The 18,561-nt window shown below is 55.6% G+C and overlaps 1 protein-coding gene across 6 annotated transcripts in view; it reads left to right on the top strand.

Moving 5' to 3' along the window:
- DUSP8 (dual specificity phosphatase 8) overlaps positions 1–15,841 on the top strand; it is a 48,516-nt gene extending 32,675 nt beyond the window's left edge. For all 6 annotated transcript variants that reach the window (XM_069803613.1, XM_069803614.1, XM_069803617.1 and 3 more), the window contains 4 exons: positions 5,786–5,952; positions 8,214–8,373; positions 8,582–8,705; positions 9,079–15,841. In XM_069803613.1, coding sequence (XP_069659714.1) covers positions 5,786–5,952; positions 8,214–8,373; positions 8,582–8,705; positions 9,079–10,180 — 1,553 coding nt within the window. In that variant the 3' untranslated portion in view covers positions 10,181–15,841. The remainder of the gene's footprint in view (positions 1–5,785; positions 5,953–8,213; positions 8,374–8,581; positions 8,706–9,078) is intronic.
- The last annotated feature ends 2,720 nt before the right edge of the window (positions 15,842–18,561 follow it).

The raw sequence follows: 18,561 nt of genomic DNA, 5'->3' as shown, positions 1-18,561 counted from the left end.
TTCATCACATGCTGCCCAGCTTAGCTGCCAGCACCAACGGGCTCCCACCCAGCATGAGAGCCAGGGAGACGGTGTTTTGCAAAGAGGGGTTTTCCCAGCGGCTCTGGCGTTCCTGGCCCCTCCACTTTCCTTCCTTCAATTCAACCTGCTGCAGAGATGCTCAGCCGAATGCTTGGGCTCACTGCCCTGCTAACGCTGAGCACGATGCAGGCAAGGGCTGGGGTTTTGCAGGTCCCCCCCTGGCTCTTGTCATCTCCTGCCATGCTTCAATTCAGCAAGGTGGTTTAACAATTGGGGACGGATGTGTCGGGGCACTGGGAGCAGCATGTCCCCAGGGGACTGGGGTGATGGGGAGCGGGCATCCAGGCACCATCCTGGCCACTGAGCCGGCACAGCAGTGGGGGAGCCATGCTGGTGTAGCGGCTGCTCCAGCAGCAGCCAAGGCGCGTGCTCGCTTGCATGCCCCGCTGCCCCTCGCCACGTGCCACCCTGGCAGCAGCTCTCAGCCACCGCAGGCATTTTAATGAGAGCTGGGCAGAGCCCGGCCTCTCTCAGTCCCTTCGGCCGCCAGGAGCTTTAGCGGGGCAGAGGATCTCCAGCACAAGCACAGGTGCAAAACCCACTGGTGGGGCCGTGGGCTGCCACAAAAGCTTGAGCACCTGCACAGGGAATGGGTCTCTGAGCAGCTCTGGCTGCTGCTCTTTGACACTCATTATAGGAGCAATGAGGGTGGGCTATAAACCACCTGTTTAATGCCCCCGGTAGGTGTCCTGCCAGCTCCTGGTGGGAGAGGAGGTAGGGTGCAGCGGCTGCTGGCCCAGGGAGGGTTTGCAGCTCTGGCTGTGCCTGTTTTCCTCCTCCTTGCTGCCACAGACCGATGGCACGGCGGGGTGACATAATCATCTCTTCTTCCCCGTTTTCTGCTGGGGGGCTTTGGGTTGGATGTGCTCCACCATGCACATGGGAGGCTGGAGAACAGGTCATGTCCCTGCTGCTCAGTGCGTCTCCAGAGGGGGCATTTAGGAGACTCATGGGGCTGGGGGTGTTCAAGAGGCATGTGGCTCTCCCGAAGAGTGGTTTTGGGGTGAGGCAGGTGCCCTGGGCAGCCCTTTCACAGCTTCTTGCAGTCAGTGGGGCGCAGCATCAAGGCTAGAGCTGCTGGGTTGTTTCAAGGGACTCTGAAGGAGGTGAGTCCATGGGGCCAGAGATGAATGGGCAGTCTGCAGCCGTCAGAGTGAGACGTGAGAGGGTTTTCAAGTCCCATCATTTCCCTATCTCCACTCTACACCTCCAGCCTCGGAAGATGGCCTCGGTGCAGGGAGCTGGGATAGCCCTGCTTAATGTGCCCCACAGCTCCCTTTTATCTCCAGCAGCATCTCCCCTAAGGTCCCATGCAGCTCAACGGATTGTAAATACCCAAAGCTGGGGCTTACCACCAGGAGGAAAATGATGCCACACCACAACCCTGTCCCTAGCCAGGACTTTATCACCTTCTGTGTCACCCTCCCTGCACCACCACTGCTGCCCTGCCTTGGCAGAGTGGAACAGCGCGACTTGCAGGTGATCGGTGATGCCTGAGGTGTTGTCAGAGTCCCAGCCACCAGCTGGATGTACCCAGAGTCCACCTGAAGCTGACAGCCAAGGCAGCAGAGGGGTCCCCAGGTGCAGCAGGGTCCCAGCTCGGCAGTCCAATGCCTCTCTCCTTCCACCTTCTCATCTTCTTCCATGCCCATCAGCCCAGCACCAGCATTGGAGCTTTTTGTTCCTTTTTTATAGCCATCTCAGGGTCTTACACAGCCACTGGTGCAAAAAGAGACTGGCAAAGGGGCTTCTCACTGTGCAGTTTGCTGCTCAAGGGGAAAAGTCGCAGGGCTCCCCACCAGTTGCAGCAGTGCTGGTACCACAGGGGCTTATTCAAAGATGCTACTGGCATCTCCTCCTGGGCTGATGGATGGGCTCGGGAGGGATTCCCAAGCTGGTCGCCTTCCCTCTGTGGTGTCTGTGCTCCCAACAAATCCAGTTTCACTGGGAGGTTGTCATAGATGTTCAGCTGGAAAATGTGCACAGGGGAGGGCCTGGTGAAGATGGGGGTAGGGGAGAAGTTCTGGGGTTTTTCCCCCTCCTCTGTTTGCTGCCAGGGCCATGCAGAGCAGGACTGGGGGCTGGCCCAAAGTGGTCTCTGCAGGGCACAGCAGAAGGTGGAAGGGTGGTCAGCACCCCGTGAGTGAAGCCCAGGATGGGGGAAGAAATGAGGTTTCAGTTGCATTCTTCTGGCACTAAGTTGCTGCAACACCTGGTGCCTCAGTTTCCCTCTTTCCTCTGGGGGGTGACAGCACTCCCCTCCCTCCCGAAAGCTGCGTTTCTCTCCAGCCCCACCTTGAGCCGGACACTGCTAAGGGTTTTTATGTCTCTGGGGGCATTGCTGAATGAACGCCCCAAAGCTGGGGGTGATTTTCACCTCCCAGCCCTCCCAGAGACCTGCCTGATGCTGGTTCTTGGCTCCTCCTTCCTCCATCTTCAGCAGGAGCAGTGAAGGTGTCCCCACTTCTGGCCTGGTTCCCTGTGCCCAAACATCCCCCCTCTCCTCCTGGACCCCACCTCTGCCTCAGGTAATTGCAGGAGGCAGGAAAACACTCGGTTTTCCAGGGAATGGTTTTGAGAGCCCTCAGGAGTGCTGGAGCTATGAGCAGCGCATGGGGCCATGCCAGGCAGGGACCAGCTCCTCCCCAGCCAGCCCTCGCCAGGCTCGAGGGGAGCATCAAGAAGAAAGCAGAGATCCCCAAGCACTCGCTCCACGTCAGATACAAATCCTTCCTGAGCTTAATTCCCCACGTGCCAAGGGCACTCCCGGCACCAGCACTGAGAATAAAAGAGGAAAGACTAGAAGGACCCAGTGCTGCCCTGGCTCCTCACCCCATGGGGCTCTGCCGCTCTCTCCCAGCAAAAGCTGGGATCCATGGCCCGGGGTATAGAATGGGGAAAGTCCAGGTATCGGTTGGAGCCCAGCCAGGGACATTCACTGCCTTTGGGATTGTTTTGAAGAGCTGCTTCGCTTTCTAAAAATGAAAGGCATGCTAGAGCAGCCGGCACGGGGTGGGGTGAGCATCGCTTCGAGGTTGGGATGGCATTGGGTACCCGGCCCCATCTCTAGGGTTTCCCCCAAGCCTGGGCTGCCCTCAGCAGCTGCAAGCGTGGGGGAAATGAGGACAGGCAGGATGGGAGCATGCCTGGGCTCCCAGACACAGGGTTGAAGCTTTGCTTGGGACAAGTGGGGTGAGCTATGGGCATCATTTCAGGTGCCAGCATCCTCCAGTTGCTGGCAGCGTGCGGGTGTAGGCACCACAGCTGAGGGTGCTGCTGCCACTCTCTGCAAACATCCCCGCCTGCTTCGCAGCCCCCTGTGCCCCTGCCTGGACTTCCCCGGGCAGGGCTGGCAGAGGATCTGCTGCCGGGCGAGTGCCGGCGGAGGCGGGCAAGGGGGAGAGAGCGGCGTGCCCTGACCTGCTTTAGCTATGAGATCACCCCACGCTCCCGGCTTTTAAAGAGTGATACCAAGTCATACACGGCCCCGGGCGGCTCTTGATGGGTATGAGTGAGCACGAGAGGTGGGGGACCTGCGCTTGCATGCACTCTGCTCCCCAAAAATGTGCTAGGTCCGTTCAGAAAAATTCCCATGTTGTTTTGCATGAATCCAGGGGTCAAATCTGCGCCCCACTCGACCCCACGTGCTGCAGGCTTCTCTGGGGGCAGCTGAAGGAAACTCTTCCCGCAGGGTTTCTGCTCAAGCATCCCCCAGGCATCAGCGGCGTGTGCTCAAGCACGGGGCGAAGCAGGGAGGTCACACTTGTCCATGCAAGGCTCTGGCTGGTGATTTACACTCCTTGGCAATGGGGACACAACACAGGGATGAGCAGTAACTGGATCTGTGCTGCACCTGCACTGGGCCTCCTGCTTTCTCTCTGATTTAATGTCCCAGTTGAGAGGTGATGTCATTTCACAGGGAGCCAGAGAAAAGGAAGTGCTGGAGAAGATAAGGTGCTTTAACTCTACCCCTCCTGGCTTGGCCGGGTTTTGAACCTGGGAACTGTGTTAGCTGCCAGCCAGGAAAACATAAGAGATAGGAGGAAAGAGGTTGGTCAGAGGACACCTTCCTCTTGGGGCAGCGGGAGCTGACACCAGGAGCTGCTGAGATGGAGGGTGATGGAGGACCTTGGATGTTCCTTGGTGGTGTGAGCATGATTTTGTCCCCTGCTATGGCTTCTCCATCACCTTCACCTCCCAAACATGTGGGGTGGGTTGTCTGCAGCACCAGTCATACTCCCCCAGAGCCTCAGTGCCACAACAGCAGCTAGGAGGGTGCTCCAGGAGGATCAGCAGAAATGCTGGCAAGGTGCTGGAGAAGGTAAATTAAATTGGGAATGTGCCAAGGCTGCCCTTCTTCCAAAGGGAAGAGAGACTGAATGGAAAGGTCATTACCAAAGGCTCATTAAAAGGTTTTGTTTAGCTGTGGAAATGGACCAGGGATTCCCATGGAGCTGAGTCCAGAGACTTGGACTTTCAGAAGGATCTCATGGGGGCATCCTGGTCCCTCTGACAGTTAAAGGCGGTCAAGCCCGAAAGTATTCTCTGCCCTTTGGGTGATGTCAAGCTGCATCTGCTCATTTGCATGATTGGGCAAACCTCAAGGGAGACTGGTTGGGCTGATATGACCCAAGGTCCTCTCTGTTGCACCAAGCTGCCAGCCAGATGTCCTCAGCTGGAGGGGAGTGATGTTGGGCCACCACTAGCCAAACCCAGCTCTACCCCGGAGAATGGGATCAGTGAGCGAGAGCAAATCAGGATCACCAGTGGCCTTATGCAACCATGCAGGATGTACGACAGCACTGGGGGTTTTCCAGCTCCTTGAGCTGGCCACCATGCAGGCAGGGCAACACTTGCTGCCCTGCTCAAGTCAGTGTTCTTGCTGCTTGAACTGGGGACTGGCTTTCATGCAGACTCATTCACATTTGGACCGTGCTTTCAACCGTGCCAGACACTGTGGCAATAGCTCTGGCTGTCAGATGCCACGTGCCACAGTCCCACCTGGGGGTTTTCTCTCAATATCAGGCTTCGAGATGCTCAAGCTGGGTATGACTGCCCAGCAGCTTGGTGCGGTAAATTGGGTGCTGCTTGCTGTCACATTCAGTAAGATCAGAGCGCGAAAAACGGCAATGGCCTGCAGGTACTGACGTGCTGGTCCAGTCCAATGTGGCGGAAATCAGGAGCTCGGCGGGACTGGGCAGAGGGGGCATCTCACAGAAACCGCAAAGTGTAAGTGTAGCCATTGTGGCAAGGTTTGGGCTGACCTCCCCAACCTGGGGAGATTTGCACCTCGATGGACTCGCTTGCTGTCATCCTGCCCTGGCAGGTTTTGCTACCAAAAAGTGACCCTGGTTGTCCTCAGAGTAGTAGGCAGCCAAGAAAAGGACTTTGTCTTCCTATTGTTCGTGTGAATGAAGTTGCGAAGAGCAGGAGGGGGTGCAGGATGCCTCACGTGTGCATTAAGACCCAGCTGCAGCAGGAAAAATCAGAGCTGGGTCTTCATTCCTTTCACCATGTGTGTGGCACAGTCATCACAATGTGTCTGCAGTGTTTAGCGATGGCTGGTGGCTTTTTGCTCCTCAAGGATCTGGTCTCAGTGCTGGAGGGTTATCACTGCTTTGTCCCCAGCCCAGGCCTCGGGGTGCCAGGTACTGATGGTCTCGACCTTGCTGCTATAAATTCAATGTCCCCATTTTCTCCGCAGGAGGCTTTGCCACATTCTCGTCCTGCTTCCCGGGCCTCTGCGAGGGTAAACCAGCTGCCATCCTGCCGATGAGCATCTCCCAGCCATGCTTGCCCGTGGCCAACATCGGCCCCACACGCATCCTGCCGCATCTCTATCTGGGCTCCCAGAAAGACGTTCTAAACAAGGTATGGCCCTGTCGAGGGGACACGTCTGCCCTGTCCCATCTGGGACCCCAGCCATGCAGAGGGATGAGGACATTAAGGACACTTCTCCTGTCCATGGGAGGACCATGCCTGGTTGGTCTGACCCTACCAGGAGGCTGAAGTTAGGGAGTGCATAGACAGAGCCTGGCAGAACTGGGGAAGGTGATCACAGGATGAGATGTCTTATACTGATGAGGTTTGGGGTGGTCAAACTCTTCCCAAGTGCCTGTAGCAAACTCAGAGGCAGGAGGAGCACAGCTGGGAAAACACCTGGGCTTGGAGGGGCAGTTACCCCAACTGGAGGGAGATGTGAGGCAGGAGCCAGCTTTGCTCCCACCCGCCTTGCCAGCCAGGCTGCCAGATAACACCAATTCCAGCAACCCTGCAATCCCCTTGGGAGCCAGAGAGAGTGGGACCAAGCTGGGGTATTCAGCATGGCAGTGTGGGGGTTGGCAGCTCTGGCCAGGGGCAGGGGCTTGTTCAGAAGGTGAACAAAATGAGCAAAGTTTGGCTGTGAGGGGAGAGGAGAAAAGAGGGGCAGTGCCCTTTTAAAGATGCTGGAAGGGCTGTGCTGTGATGTCACACCAGGGAAGGAATTTTGTTTAAAGGAAAAATAACTGTGAGAAGAAAGAAAAAGGAATTGCAGTTAAAATGCCACCGGGCGCCTGCCTACCGCGGGCAGGAGGGAGCCAGACGGGCGTCCTCTCCCAGGGCAGGCAAGGGGGGAGAGGGACCACAATACTGGAGGGGGGTTGGAGACAGAAAGGAGGGAGAGGGAAATTATATACAGGGAGTAGAAGGAAATGAAAGAGAAAAATGCCAAGAATGTGAGCCCGGGAGCTGGGCTGGCTCCGCCGAGCCGAGGCCGGGCTCTGCAGAGCCTGCTGGGGTGGGCAGGAACGGGCCACTGGAAAGCCAGGGCCAAAATCCCGGTGCGGTCTCCTGAGGAGCCGATGTCAGGCAGGGAAATTGATGGTTTCCTTCCTTCCCCGCCTCCTCGGAGGGTTTTGTTCATCTTTTGGAGCTGTGTTTTCTGCCATCCCCATGATGTGGCCAGAAGATGCTCTATTCATAGGCAGCAGAGCGGGGTCAAGTGCAGAGGCTGTGCATGGGTGATGCTTCTCTTCTCCAGCGTGTTGCAGAGGAGAGATCCCACATGGCAGCTCTATGCACTCTGACGTATGGAAGGACTCTTTTATCTCCATGTTTTCTCCTCCCTTTTAATTCTGGGTCTTCCCTGGATTAGTGCAGACTAGGTACTGAGACCCAGCAGCTGGCATGGATGTTACCCCATTTTTTTATAAGCAACCTGCCCCCAGCTGTACAGGTGATACCTAATCTGATGGGACAGGGAAAGAGACAGGGGTCAGACAAGCCATAAATTTGGTGTCAGCACCGCATATAGGTGAAGCTGGGTGTAGTGCTGGGAGGGAAGGAATGGAGGTTGGTGTGGATGCAGCAGTACATGCCCAGCAAGCCAGTTCCTGTGGGTCGAACCTCACCCCCTTGTTGCAGTTTTTCATCTGACGCTATTTACCTCAGGTCTCCCTTGTGCCATTGCATTTTATTGAGTCAGAAATATGGGCAGTGATGGTGGCCATTGAGTGGCCAAAGCAGAAAAGTCACAGAAGGTTCAGTTCCAGGTTCACTTCAGTGTCAGAAAGAGGGAAGAGATGGTTCCCCTCGCCACCTGCCTATGTCCCAACACAAGAGTGTATGTTCACAGTGAAGAACTATGAACAACTAACAAATCTGTGAGAACTCCCGCTGCGTTTCTGAGGAATGTGGGAGAAGACATGAGTTGACATTGGTTAACATAGGGTACTACCAATAACTTGCCCCACTCTGTTGGTGAGATGCCTCCTCTCTCCCTCAGCTGATACTTTCAAAGCTTTCAGCCAGAGTTTTTGCTGATTTTCTTTCTTGTATTTTCCTATTCCTCTCATACTGGGGTTCTTGGGTTTTCCCCTCTGGGACTACCTTTCAGGTGTCTTTGGTCTTGCTTATTTTTACTTGGACCAAAGTAAAGATCTGCTGAGGTTCAAACCTGTGTCGACTAAATTGACACAACCTTCTCAGCTGGTCTCTGCTGTACTACCATCAACTAGGCCAAGGCAGCAGTGGGAGACCCACAGGAGAAAATATTGGTATGGGAAAAGGCAGGGAGTGCATGGCAAGGCAGATCTTCAGCACTCAGTGCTGGCTGAACTCAGCCGATCATTCGATCACTTGTTTCCCACCAGGACTTGATGACACAGAATGGGATAAGCTATGTCCTCAATGCCAGCAACTCCTGTCCCAAGCCAGACTTCATCTGTGATAGTCACTTCATGCGCATTCCTGTCAATGACAACTACTGTGAGAAGCTGCTTCCCTGGCTGGACAAGTCAATTGAGTTCATTGGTGAGCTTTTGTTACAATGGTTGCAGACCCTTCAGTTCTCAGCCTTCAAAACCTGAACTCTTCTTCTGTCCTTCATAGTCTTACTCCCAGCATCCCTTGTCCTTTCACACAAAGGGATTGAGGGTTGGGGAGGGAGGCTAGAGTCATTTTGCTCACCATCTCTGACCACATTGATGCTTTTCTCTCTGTTTCCTCTACCATGCTCCAGACAAGGCCAAGGTGTCCAGCTGCCAGGTGATTGTGCACTGCTTGGCCGGGATCTCCCGGTCAGCCACCATCGCCATCGCCTACATCATGAAGACCATGGGTATGTCGTCAGATGATGCTTACAGGTGAGTTTTCCCTGGAGAGCAGGAAGCGGATACGCCGCTATGCTTCACTCCAGGGAAGGAAAGCAGGCTGAGCCCAGAAGGAGAGGGTGGGAGCTCCTTGAAGCTGTGTCTTGGCTTGACTGAGTCCCGGTAAAACCAAACCAAACCTCCCTTCATAAAGTGCATGCAGTGAGGAGTGGCTGGGAGCAGTAAACTGGAGGGAGGAGTCAGTCCTAGCTCTACCCCTCGGGCATCCCAAGGCCCCATGGTTCCCCAAGACCCCTTTCTCCAGAAGGTCCTGGACAATGCCTCTTCTCCCCAGAGAGGCTGAGAGAGTAGGGGTGGCCTTCTGAAGGACCACACACCAACCGGCGCTTTCTGTGCCTCTTGGCAGGTTCGTTAAGGACCGTCGCCCGTCCATCTCGCCCAACTTCAACTTCCTGGGCCAGCTCCTGGAGTACGAGAGGAGCCTGAAGCTCCTCAAGGCCCTGAAGTCAAAGGGCGACCGGGGCGAGGGGGACGCCCAGCAAGACCCAGCAGAGGCGGCTGAGAGCAGCCGGCATCCCCCACCACCTACCTCAGAGAAGGCCGAGGAGGTGCCAAGAGGCACCGGCTCGGCATCCCCCCCCAGCGACCCCGAGCGGCAAGGTGGGACCCCGAAGGTCCTGTCGCCCACCACCCTGCAGCAGGGGCTCAACGGCTTGCACCTCTCCTCCGAGCGCATCCAGGACACCAACCGCCTGAAACGCTCCTTCTCCCTGGACATCAAGTCCGCCTACTCCCCCGGCCTGCGGCAGGACCCCCCCGGACCCCCCGGCCCCGGGGACGCCCCCAAACTCTGCAAGCTGGACAGCCCCTCGGGCCCCGGCGGCCTCGGCCCCTTCTCCCCGGGGGTGGACAGCCCTGACCGGCCAAGTGGGCCCGACCTCCTGCTGGAGGCCAAGGTGAGGCAGCGGCGGAAGCACCGGCACCCGGCGGGCTCGCCTGCCCACGGGCTCAGCCTCAACGTTGGCGGGGCCTGCGCCACACGCAAGAGCCCCGGCGCCGAGGACGGGCTGCCGCCACGGCTCAGCCAGCCGGCCACCGCTCCCGGCACCACCACCGCCGCCGCCGCCGCCGCCTGGAGTGGGGTGCACCTGGAGTCCCCCAGCACTCCCTCCGGCGAAGCCGGCTGGTACTTCGGCACGGACTCCGGCAGCGCCGGCGGGAGCAGTGGGAGCCTGTTTGCTGGCACCAGCCCGTATCCACCGCCGTTCGGCTGTGGCAGCGTGGCAGGCGGCTGTGAGATCAGACTGAGGGACAAGGCGCGGGCCGAGCCGCGGGACGGGCGGCACAGCTGGCACGAGGAGGCCGGCGCTGAGAAGCAGTTCAAGCGGAGGAGCTGCCAGATGGAGTTCGAGGAGACCATGTCCGAGGGCAGGGCCCGGGAAGAGCTGGGCAAAATCAGCAAACAGTCCAGCTTTTCGGGCAGCATGGAGATCATCGAGGTGTCCTGACACCCACCCGGGACGCCTGGAGAGTGGGGACGGAGAGGGGGCGGGGGGATATTTAAGCTGGGGGGAGAGGGGAGGGGAGGGGGGCGGCGGGGTTTTGGGGGAGTATTTATACCCGCGCGTGGATTTTCGGGAGCGCACGCGCTGAAACCGAAGCAAAGGTGGATGAGTCTTTCCAGAGTCGGGAAACATAACGGCGGATGCTTAGTGTCCCTCCTGCACCCACCCTGGTCCTTCCCCCCATCCCCAGGGGGTCCCAGCCCTCGGAGACCCACGCTCGAAATTTGGGCGTAAAATTCGAGCAGGAAGGGGCAGGGGTCGCAATTTTGGCTGCGAGGATGGGGCACAGCGCCTGTAGGGGGGGACCACGGCTGCCTCTTCCCTTCACCCAGCACTAAGCATGCTCCCCTGTGTTTCTCTGGCTAAGTATCCTAAAAATGCTGCACTGGAGCAGCCCTATACATATATAAATATATATTATATATAATATAAAGAAAAAAAAACCGAAAACACACACACAAAGGAAAAGGTAAATGGTTTTACTGCAATTTTTATTGAGACGTAAATAATATTTCAATTTTTTTGTTTTGTTTTTAATTTATTGAAGCTGTTCATTCTGGCAATGATTTGCAGACAATGTGGGGCGGTACTTTCAGCTCTATTTTTACTGTGTATGGTATTTAAATCTGAAATACGAGTTTCTAAGCAATATCTGAGGCCTGTGGCTCCTTCTATAGCTCATGTCGACAACAAAGATTTTCCACCCCTTCCCTCTGGGCACAGCGACAAGGGGAGACTCTTCTGGGCACTTTTTCTAGAAACGAACAAGGGAACGAGCAAACCATAAAACCTTCTTACAACACAAACTGAGCCAGAAAACTCTTCTGGAAGCTGCTGCCGCTTCTTCACCCCTTGGTCTCTGATTATCCTCATCCACATCCTGGCCATCACCCCCATCCCCGCCATCATCCCATCCCAGCCATTGTCCCCATCCTGGCCGTCATCCCATCCCAGCCGTGCCCCCCTCCCCTCCCCTGGGCTGCCCATCCTCACTGGAGAGGGTGAGGAGGGAGTCACCCGAAGCAGAGGAAGGGTGCCAGGTGCCACCTCCAGCTGCACGGAGAAAGAGAAGGCATCAGAGGTTGCTGCAGCGGAGGCAGGGAGGGGAGGCTGGTGGTAGTTGGGATTTCTTGTTAGGGGGTGTCTTGCCTACCCACCCCAGCCCCTCAGCTCCCCCTTGCCTCAGCCACCTTGCTTGGGAGGTATGGGCACCATTTTCCATGGTTTTTCAGGATTCCCCCACTCTTTGCTTCACATCCAAGAAACTCATGGGGAGCGTGTTTGCAGTTGCCGGGACTCCCCCGGCACTGTTCCCCTCTGGGCTGGCTCCCCTCCTTCCAGCAGGTGATAAACCAGCCGGACATGAAACTCTGTAAGCACAGGGAGGGCACAACTGACTTATTTTCAGAGGCATTTGGCTGCTTCCCCCCATCCTGGTGGGGAGCCAAGCTCTTGCCCCCAAACCCCAACGTCAGGCTTGCTGAGAAGCTGCTTTATGGAGATGTAGGCACTGAACTGCCTCCGCTGCAAAGCACATCTCTCCCTGCGGCTGTCTTTGCTTTCTCTCTCGTCTTGCGCTAGTTTGCAAAGCTAATACCTCAGGGGTCTCCGTTCGTGCATGTTTGTGTCCTGTGTCATCCTTGGAGTATTGTTTTTTTCTTTTCTGGGCCCACACGGTTTCTCTCCTTTTCCCCTGTTCCTCCTCTTGTCGTTCATTTCTATCTTTAAATCAAACTGCACGTGACAAAACCAAATGATCTCAGGTTTAAAACTGAACTCAAAGCAGAGGCATGAGGAGCTGCAATCATGTGAGGAGGGGCTGCTCACTTCAGCTGGTTGTTTCCTCAACCACCTCTGTGTCCGCAGTCAAGGCGAGTCTCCCTGGAGGCTCCTTGCTCTCTTCAGGCCAGCTTTAGTTTTCCTGATTTTCCATGGGGCCATTCGGTGAGGTGCTGGGGACCCCCACATGCTCCTGCCTGGTTCCCTGAGGTGTGGCGGGGAGGGAGGGGGTGGCTGGCGAGCCAGGGACCACTTGCCTCTCTCCCCACATCACTTTTGATGAGGGTGAGAGATCTCACAGTCATCCCTCAAACGTCCACCACCACCCATCATTGCCTCCAGCAACCACCTCAAACCAGCTCAGTGTTGCCAATCTGCACATTTCTCCCTTCTGGCCATGAACGGATGATGATGCTATTTTCTAAGCTCTCTTTTTAGATTCCGATAAGCATTTGGGTCCATCCTGTGGGGCAGGCAGCTATTCAGGAGCTGCACTCGCAGCAGGGGCTCCTAAATGGGCATTGATATCAAGTCCAAGGAAGGAGGGAAAAAGGCTTCGTCCTCCCTCCGGCAAGCCACCTGAGCCCAGGGTTAGTGTTGCCTGCCTCCTGCCCAAGCAGTGCTGCTGGTCCCCCTTCCCCTCCTGCTGCCCTCAGCAGTGGCATCTCTTCCCAAGCACGCCAGGGGTCATTGCCTGCTGATCTCTGCTCCGTATTGCTCAGTTCCTGCCCATCCCGTAGTCCTCCAGGGTTGGTGCCAGCACAGATCAGCTGAGCTCAGGTCAGGCACGTTGCTGGCAGGAGCTGGTTAGGTGTAGCTTTGGGCAATGGAGAGGGGGCTAGATGACTTCCCAAGGGATTTAATAAGAAGAGGACAACAGGTTGCCACAGCCAGGTGGGGAGATGAGACAAGGTGCTGGCAAGCTCTCGTGTAACTCATCTCGTTAGCTGACACAGTGCGTTATGACTACAAAAAGCAGCTGGAGTAAGTCAGGAAGGAGAGGGCACGTGTTGTAAATGAGACTCTGAATGTCTGCAAAGAAGCAGATATGTGGTTTGCTTTTTGTCATCTCCACTCTGCCATCCCCTGGATGCTCCTCAGCTGTGTTTAAGTCTTTAGGCGCTATGGACTCCTCTCTCCTCTGAAACCAGAGCAAAGAGAAGTAGATTTTAAGATTAGCAGATCATAACTGCCAAGAGACATTCATGACCCATCTCTGCAGCCTTATTTTGATGTACTTTGCATTCATCCTTCCCCTTTACATTGGGCGTGTGCTCTAGAAGCCCTCTTTTGTGCAATATTTTAAGGCTACAGCTAGAAAATAAGCTTTGATGGAGCAACCCTGCCTGAGTGTCTCCTGCCAGTGCTGACCCAAAGCCATCAGGGTCACTGAGTGCATTGCAATTAACTTAAATTATTTTTTAAAAATCAGACTCTGTCTAATAGACCGTTTTGTCCATGAATCAGAGACTGTGAGTTACCACAAGGTTGGATGTGCTGTCTGGTACCCTTCCCCATCCTGTGTCAGCCAAGTCTTTTTATGGGCTCTCACAGCCAGATGACCCAACCCAAAGCCTCACTGGAACCAAAAATCATCTTTCCATGCTGATCTGATGAGGATGCATTTATTCGTAGGGACCCACAGAGGCAGAAATGTGAGCAGAGGAGAGGAAAGCTCTCTCCTTTCAAGGGAGGAACCAACAAAGCTGTTGAGTGCCCCACAGTTGCGGCGGTGGCAATGGCTGAGCTTTCCACCACATGAAGGACAGAGCAAACCACAGCTTTCCTTCAGGCTAGAAGGGACATTGCACCTTCCCCTCCAGCCCTCGCCTGTCCCTGGGGCTGAGCGCCCCCAGCCACCTCCTTCTGGGCCGCCTTTTGGGGGACTGAGCAAAGCCGGCAGGGGGGCAGTGATCAGGTCAGCAACACTGAGCCAGAGGCCTGAGTCAGAGCGGGCTTGTCCCCAGCCTCGGCAGCAGCATCCCCAGCCCCTGCTGCCTTCCCAGCCCTTCTCTTTGTCTGCTTGTTTCTTTGGACGTCCATTCCTGTTACATCTGCCCCTTAGGAGATGATGCCCCCCAGAACCCCGTCCTGTTTTCCCCTTCCCCCTCCCGTCCTTAATACTAATGATAATAAGCTATCAGTGTTGTCATTGCAATCTATGAATGATAGATTTGAGTATTTATGATTATTATTATGATTATTATGGTTATGATTCTGTACTTTTTTGCTTCTTACTCTTTGTACGTTGCTCTTTGTTTCTCTGTTGTGAATAAACGCAAGGCCCCATCACACCTTCTCTCTGCTCCCCGCGGCCCAGCTGAGGCTGTGCTTGGCCCAGCTCCTGGCTGTCCCAAGCCCCAAGAGGCAAACCCTTGTCAGAGGAGCTGGAGGGTGGTGCTTCCTAAGGGTATAAAGACACCCAAACCCGGGGCAGATCCACTCTCTTAACTCTTCCCTTCCCTTCCTGCAGCTCCTCTATCCTGTACAGGTGCCTGCTTATGTTTGCAAGAGGCAGAAACCCACTGGCACCAAGAACAGAGAATTAAATGGCAAAAACTTAAAGCTTTTGTAACAGCTTTAAGGAATGTTGGCCAAGCATCTAGCTCATGGAGTCAGCTTCCTCCAGGCTGTGGTCGTCTCACCTTCTTCTGCTGGCTGCACCTACAGGCTGCACCTTTACCTGCAGGGGCTTCTTGCTCTGCCATCTCAGGTGGTTTGCAAAGCTCCCCCTGCTCAGCCAAACCCGTGCACTGGTACCCTGTTTTAGCCAGGTGCCCTGGGCTTTCTTGGTTTGAGTGTCGTCCGCATGCCGGTGAGGTCCCCCTGCCTGGGGACAGCACCACCTGGGAAGGACACGTGGCCAGTGTTAGAGCAAGCTCAGTGGCAGAGCAGCAAGGAGAGATGTGAGCGGCCTCCGGTACCTGGAGGGATTGAGAAAGGGGCTGGGAATGGCTTTCGATGTGGGACTGGATACGGCCTTTATCCAACACCGATAAATCGGGGTGTCATAAGTGGGCAGAGTCCAGTGCTGCTTTTTTGCGCCCATCACCTGGGCTCCTTGTATAACCTGGAGGTTTCCAGATGACTGTAAGGTGAAGGAGGAGACATTAGGGGAAGGGAAGAGGAATCCTGTCTGTACCGCGGTACCAAACACTCTCTGTACTGCGCCAGCCCCATGAAGAGTCATTTTAATTTGCGGAGTTTAACACCATCCTTCTCCAAGTGGCCTGGGCACGGTCTCTTGTCTCTGTCGTGACTTTGCTTCACTGTGGGTTGGGGTCCTTCTCATCATGCTTTGCTGAACTCATTTCCGAGGTTGCTCTGAGACCGCACCGGAGAGCAGAGAGCTCAGGTCTCACCCCTCTCTCAGGGGACCCTGGCAGACCCCCGTTGGGGTCCCGGTCCGGCGTCACCCTTCCTACCTCACCTGCCTTTGGGGCAGCCGTGGACGGGGAGGGAGCAGGCAGGTCCCGACCACGCTGGGGCTGAGCCTCCTCAGCTCCTGCCCCTGTCCCTGCAGGATCAGGCCCTCCCTCAGCAAGCACAACACGGGGACGGGGTCTACACCCACACTGGTGTACCTAGGGACTCCCGAGCAGGGAAGAGAGGCTCTGGCCACCAGCCCTACCACACTCCCTTCCTTGCTGCCCATTCGGCCAGTGCCAGCGTTGGAGCCGGGGAGCCACCCTGCCCCTGCCTCCTCTTTATTTATTTATTACCAGAGGCTGTAAACAGCAGTGCTTTTCTACCCTCTACTTTCTTTTCCTTTCTTTTGTATTTTGGAACAACGTGTTGTAATAAATACCCAAATAGGTGTTTTAACAGCTGGTGTCAGCCTCGGTTTTTGAGGGACCTTCTCAGGGTGGGGCTGGAGGGTCCTGTTTGTGGTTTTGGGGAGGGTGATGGATCTTTGGCTGCATTGATGGGGGCCAGAGCTGGTGGAGAGCTGGACACACATCCAGACCTGGACACACAGCCAGACCTGGACACACAGCCAGACCTGGATGCATAGCCAGACCCATGTCTGTGTATAGGGCTCAGCAACTGCAAGCTGCAGCTGGACTAGTTCAAAGCAGAAATAAGACTCATGGCTGAGGGAGTAGGGGGATAAAAATTAATTGGGGCATTCATGGGCCCATGGGCTGCAACAGCCGCTCTAGGGGTTTCTGATGATCCAGTGTGTCATTCACAGCTCTGAAGCTGTAGGCAGGCACCTGAGCAGCCTCTTTCTAGGAGAAAGGACTGGCCAGGTCCTGCTCCAGATGGGTACGTACAAAGTGTAGGGAATGGGACAGATTGCCGAGCACAAAAGCATGGAGTGTTTGCACTGAAATACATTCTGTTACTACTAATAATCATTATTATTAATTTTTTTTTGCCTCCCAGCTATGCTTTGCTCCCACCCTCCTCCTGGCATGGTGGCAGTGTGTAGCCACACACTTGCTACACACTACGGCTAAACCCTATAAACATCCCCTGGTCCCTCCACAGCAGACTGAGCTGTCACCACTTCCCCACAGCAGCAGCTGTGCTGTGCTTGGGGGGCAGCTGGTGGGCACCAACCAGTAGCCCTGTTTTGGCTGAGGCTGGTGGAAGCGTTTCTCTGCTCCCCCCTGCAGCAGGTTTGCTTTGGAGGGAGGAGAAGGCATGAGCAGGCTCCCTGCAGTTCTGGCTCCAGAAAGACGCAGCACTTATTGACTTAAACACAGAAGGGACATCCATCCCCACGGCTGTTTTCCACAGGCTGGGCTAAATCCCCCGGTCTTTTATAAATCCACTCCCCTCATCCAGCTGCAACTGCTGAGTCTTTTGTAAAGCCTCTCGAAACTATTGCCATCATCTGCCCAGTGTGAAGCTTCGGCCTCTTGTGTGGCTGACCCCACTAGCAGCTTTAGAGGGGCTGTTTGCATGCCCTCCTCTCTCAACCACTCATTGCCATGTGTGACATGGAAAGGGAAAATTATTTAATGGAGAAATGTGAGCGTTGCTCCCATCTCCCTCCCCATTTACCTGCTCCTGGTTTCGTTTTTCCAAACCTGCTGCCCTGCGGAAGATGTTGCAGCAGAGTCCCCAGGGCTGACATCTTGTGTTGCTGCTTCCGCGGGCACAGCTATATCCCCTTGTGTTTTAAAGAGAAATTCCCTTTGGGCCAGGGGACTGCTGGGCCATTGGGTCACCGGCAGTGACGCCCATGCAGGAGGGGACCCAGGTGATGCTGCGGGGTGTCCGCGCTTAGCTGGGGCTACAAGTATGCGGAGGGTCTGTCCCCTGGCAGAGGCACCCACGGGTGCGCACCTGGCACAGCCTCCCGCCCCAGTGCCGAGGCTGCCTCTCCTCTCGCTCCTCGTGGTTTGCATGGCAGAAACCATTACTGCAACGAGAAACCCAGGAACGTCCTTTTTCCAGCTCTTGGGCTTTTATTGACTCAGAATGGCTGCCAAGCCTATAAATAAATGTTCCTTGAGCTAAATATAGCAGCCACTGAAATAGGCTGCCGGCTATTTATTTAGCTTGTGGCCTCTTTGAAAGCTTGCCAGTCCGTACTGCCTTTACCTTCACGCCATCCCACCCGAGGCTGCGGCCACCCACCGCGGGGGCATGGCTGAGTCAGCGCAGGGAGAAGGGGTCACAAAAAGTCAGCTCCGTCTCCGCAGGCCTGGAGAGCCAGGGTGGCAGGGTCCAGCAGCCGGAGGAGCTTCGGCCCCCTGTACCCTGTCCAGAGAGCTGGGGGGTCCCCAGGAAGCACATTTGCTGGAGCGGTCGGGCAGGGGCTGAGCCAACCACAAGCCAGTTTCCTCTCCTGGGAGGCCTCAGGACCTTTTTCCAGCAGTGGAGCCTGGAAAAGAGAATTTATCATCTCCCGCAGGCTTGCCAGCTTTAGGTGATGTGCGTTGCTTTTCCACACTTTGCAGGAGTGTAAATACTCAGGGTGCAGAGAGATGTTGTGTGTCAGGATGCTGAGGGCACCCGGGGGCATGAATTGACCCTCACCCATGCACCCCTGCTTGAGTCAGGACATTCAAACCTGTACCCCGAGCCGTGCCATGGTTGTGGCCTGGTCTCTGGCCCCAGTTGCTGGGTGGACCTCAGGCAATGCTGCAGCCGTGTCCCCTGATGTTCCTGGTGGGAATCCCTGGCTCAAATGGAAGATGCCATTTGCCACGTCAGTGAGATGAGGCCTTATTAGGGCACTGCACTCCGAGACCCTCCGTGGGACACGTGGTCTTCCAGAGCCCTGTTGGTTGTGCGTCGATGCAAGACGGGATGGGCTTCACCCCTCCAACACTGATGGAAGCGAGGCGAGGTCTGCTCTTGTGCTGCAGACACTGCCCTACAACCTGAGCCTAACAGAAATAGGATGCTGCTTACCTTGGGCTGTGATGGCTTTGCTGCAGCTCCATGCCAGCAAAGGGAAAACCCCATCACTCCCTGGAAAGCCGCCTTCGCTCCTGGAGCAATCCAAGACATTAATAATGCTTAGCATTTACAGGGAGTTTTGCTAAACATGAGATAATCCTTACAATATCCGTGGGAAGGAGAAA

Source organism: Haliaeetus albicilla, chromosome 16, assembly GCF_947461875.1.
Source record: "Haliaeetus albicilla chromosome 16, bHalAlb1.1, whole genome shotgun sequence".
Classification (NCBI taxonomy): domain Eukaryota; kingdom Metazoa; phylum Chordata; class Aves; order Accipitriformes; family Accipitridae; genus Haliaeetus; species Haliaeetus albicilla.
Note: the sequence above shows the minus strand (reverse complement) of the source record. Positions and strands in the feature narration are given on the sequence as shown.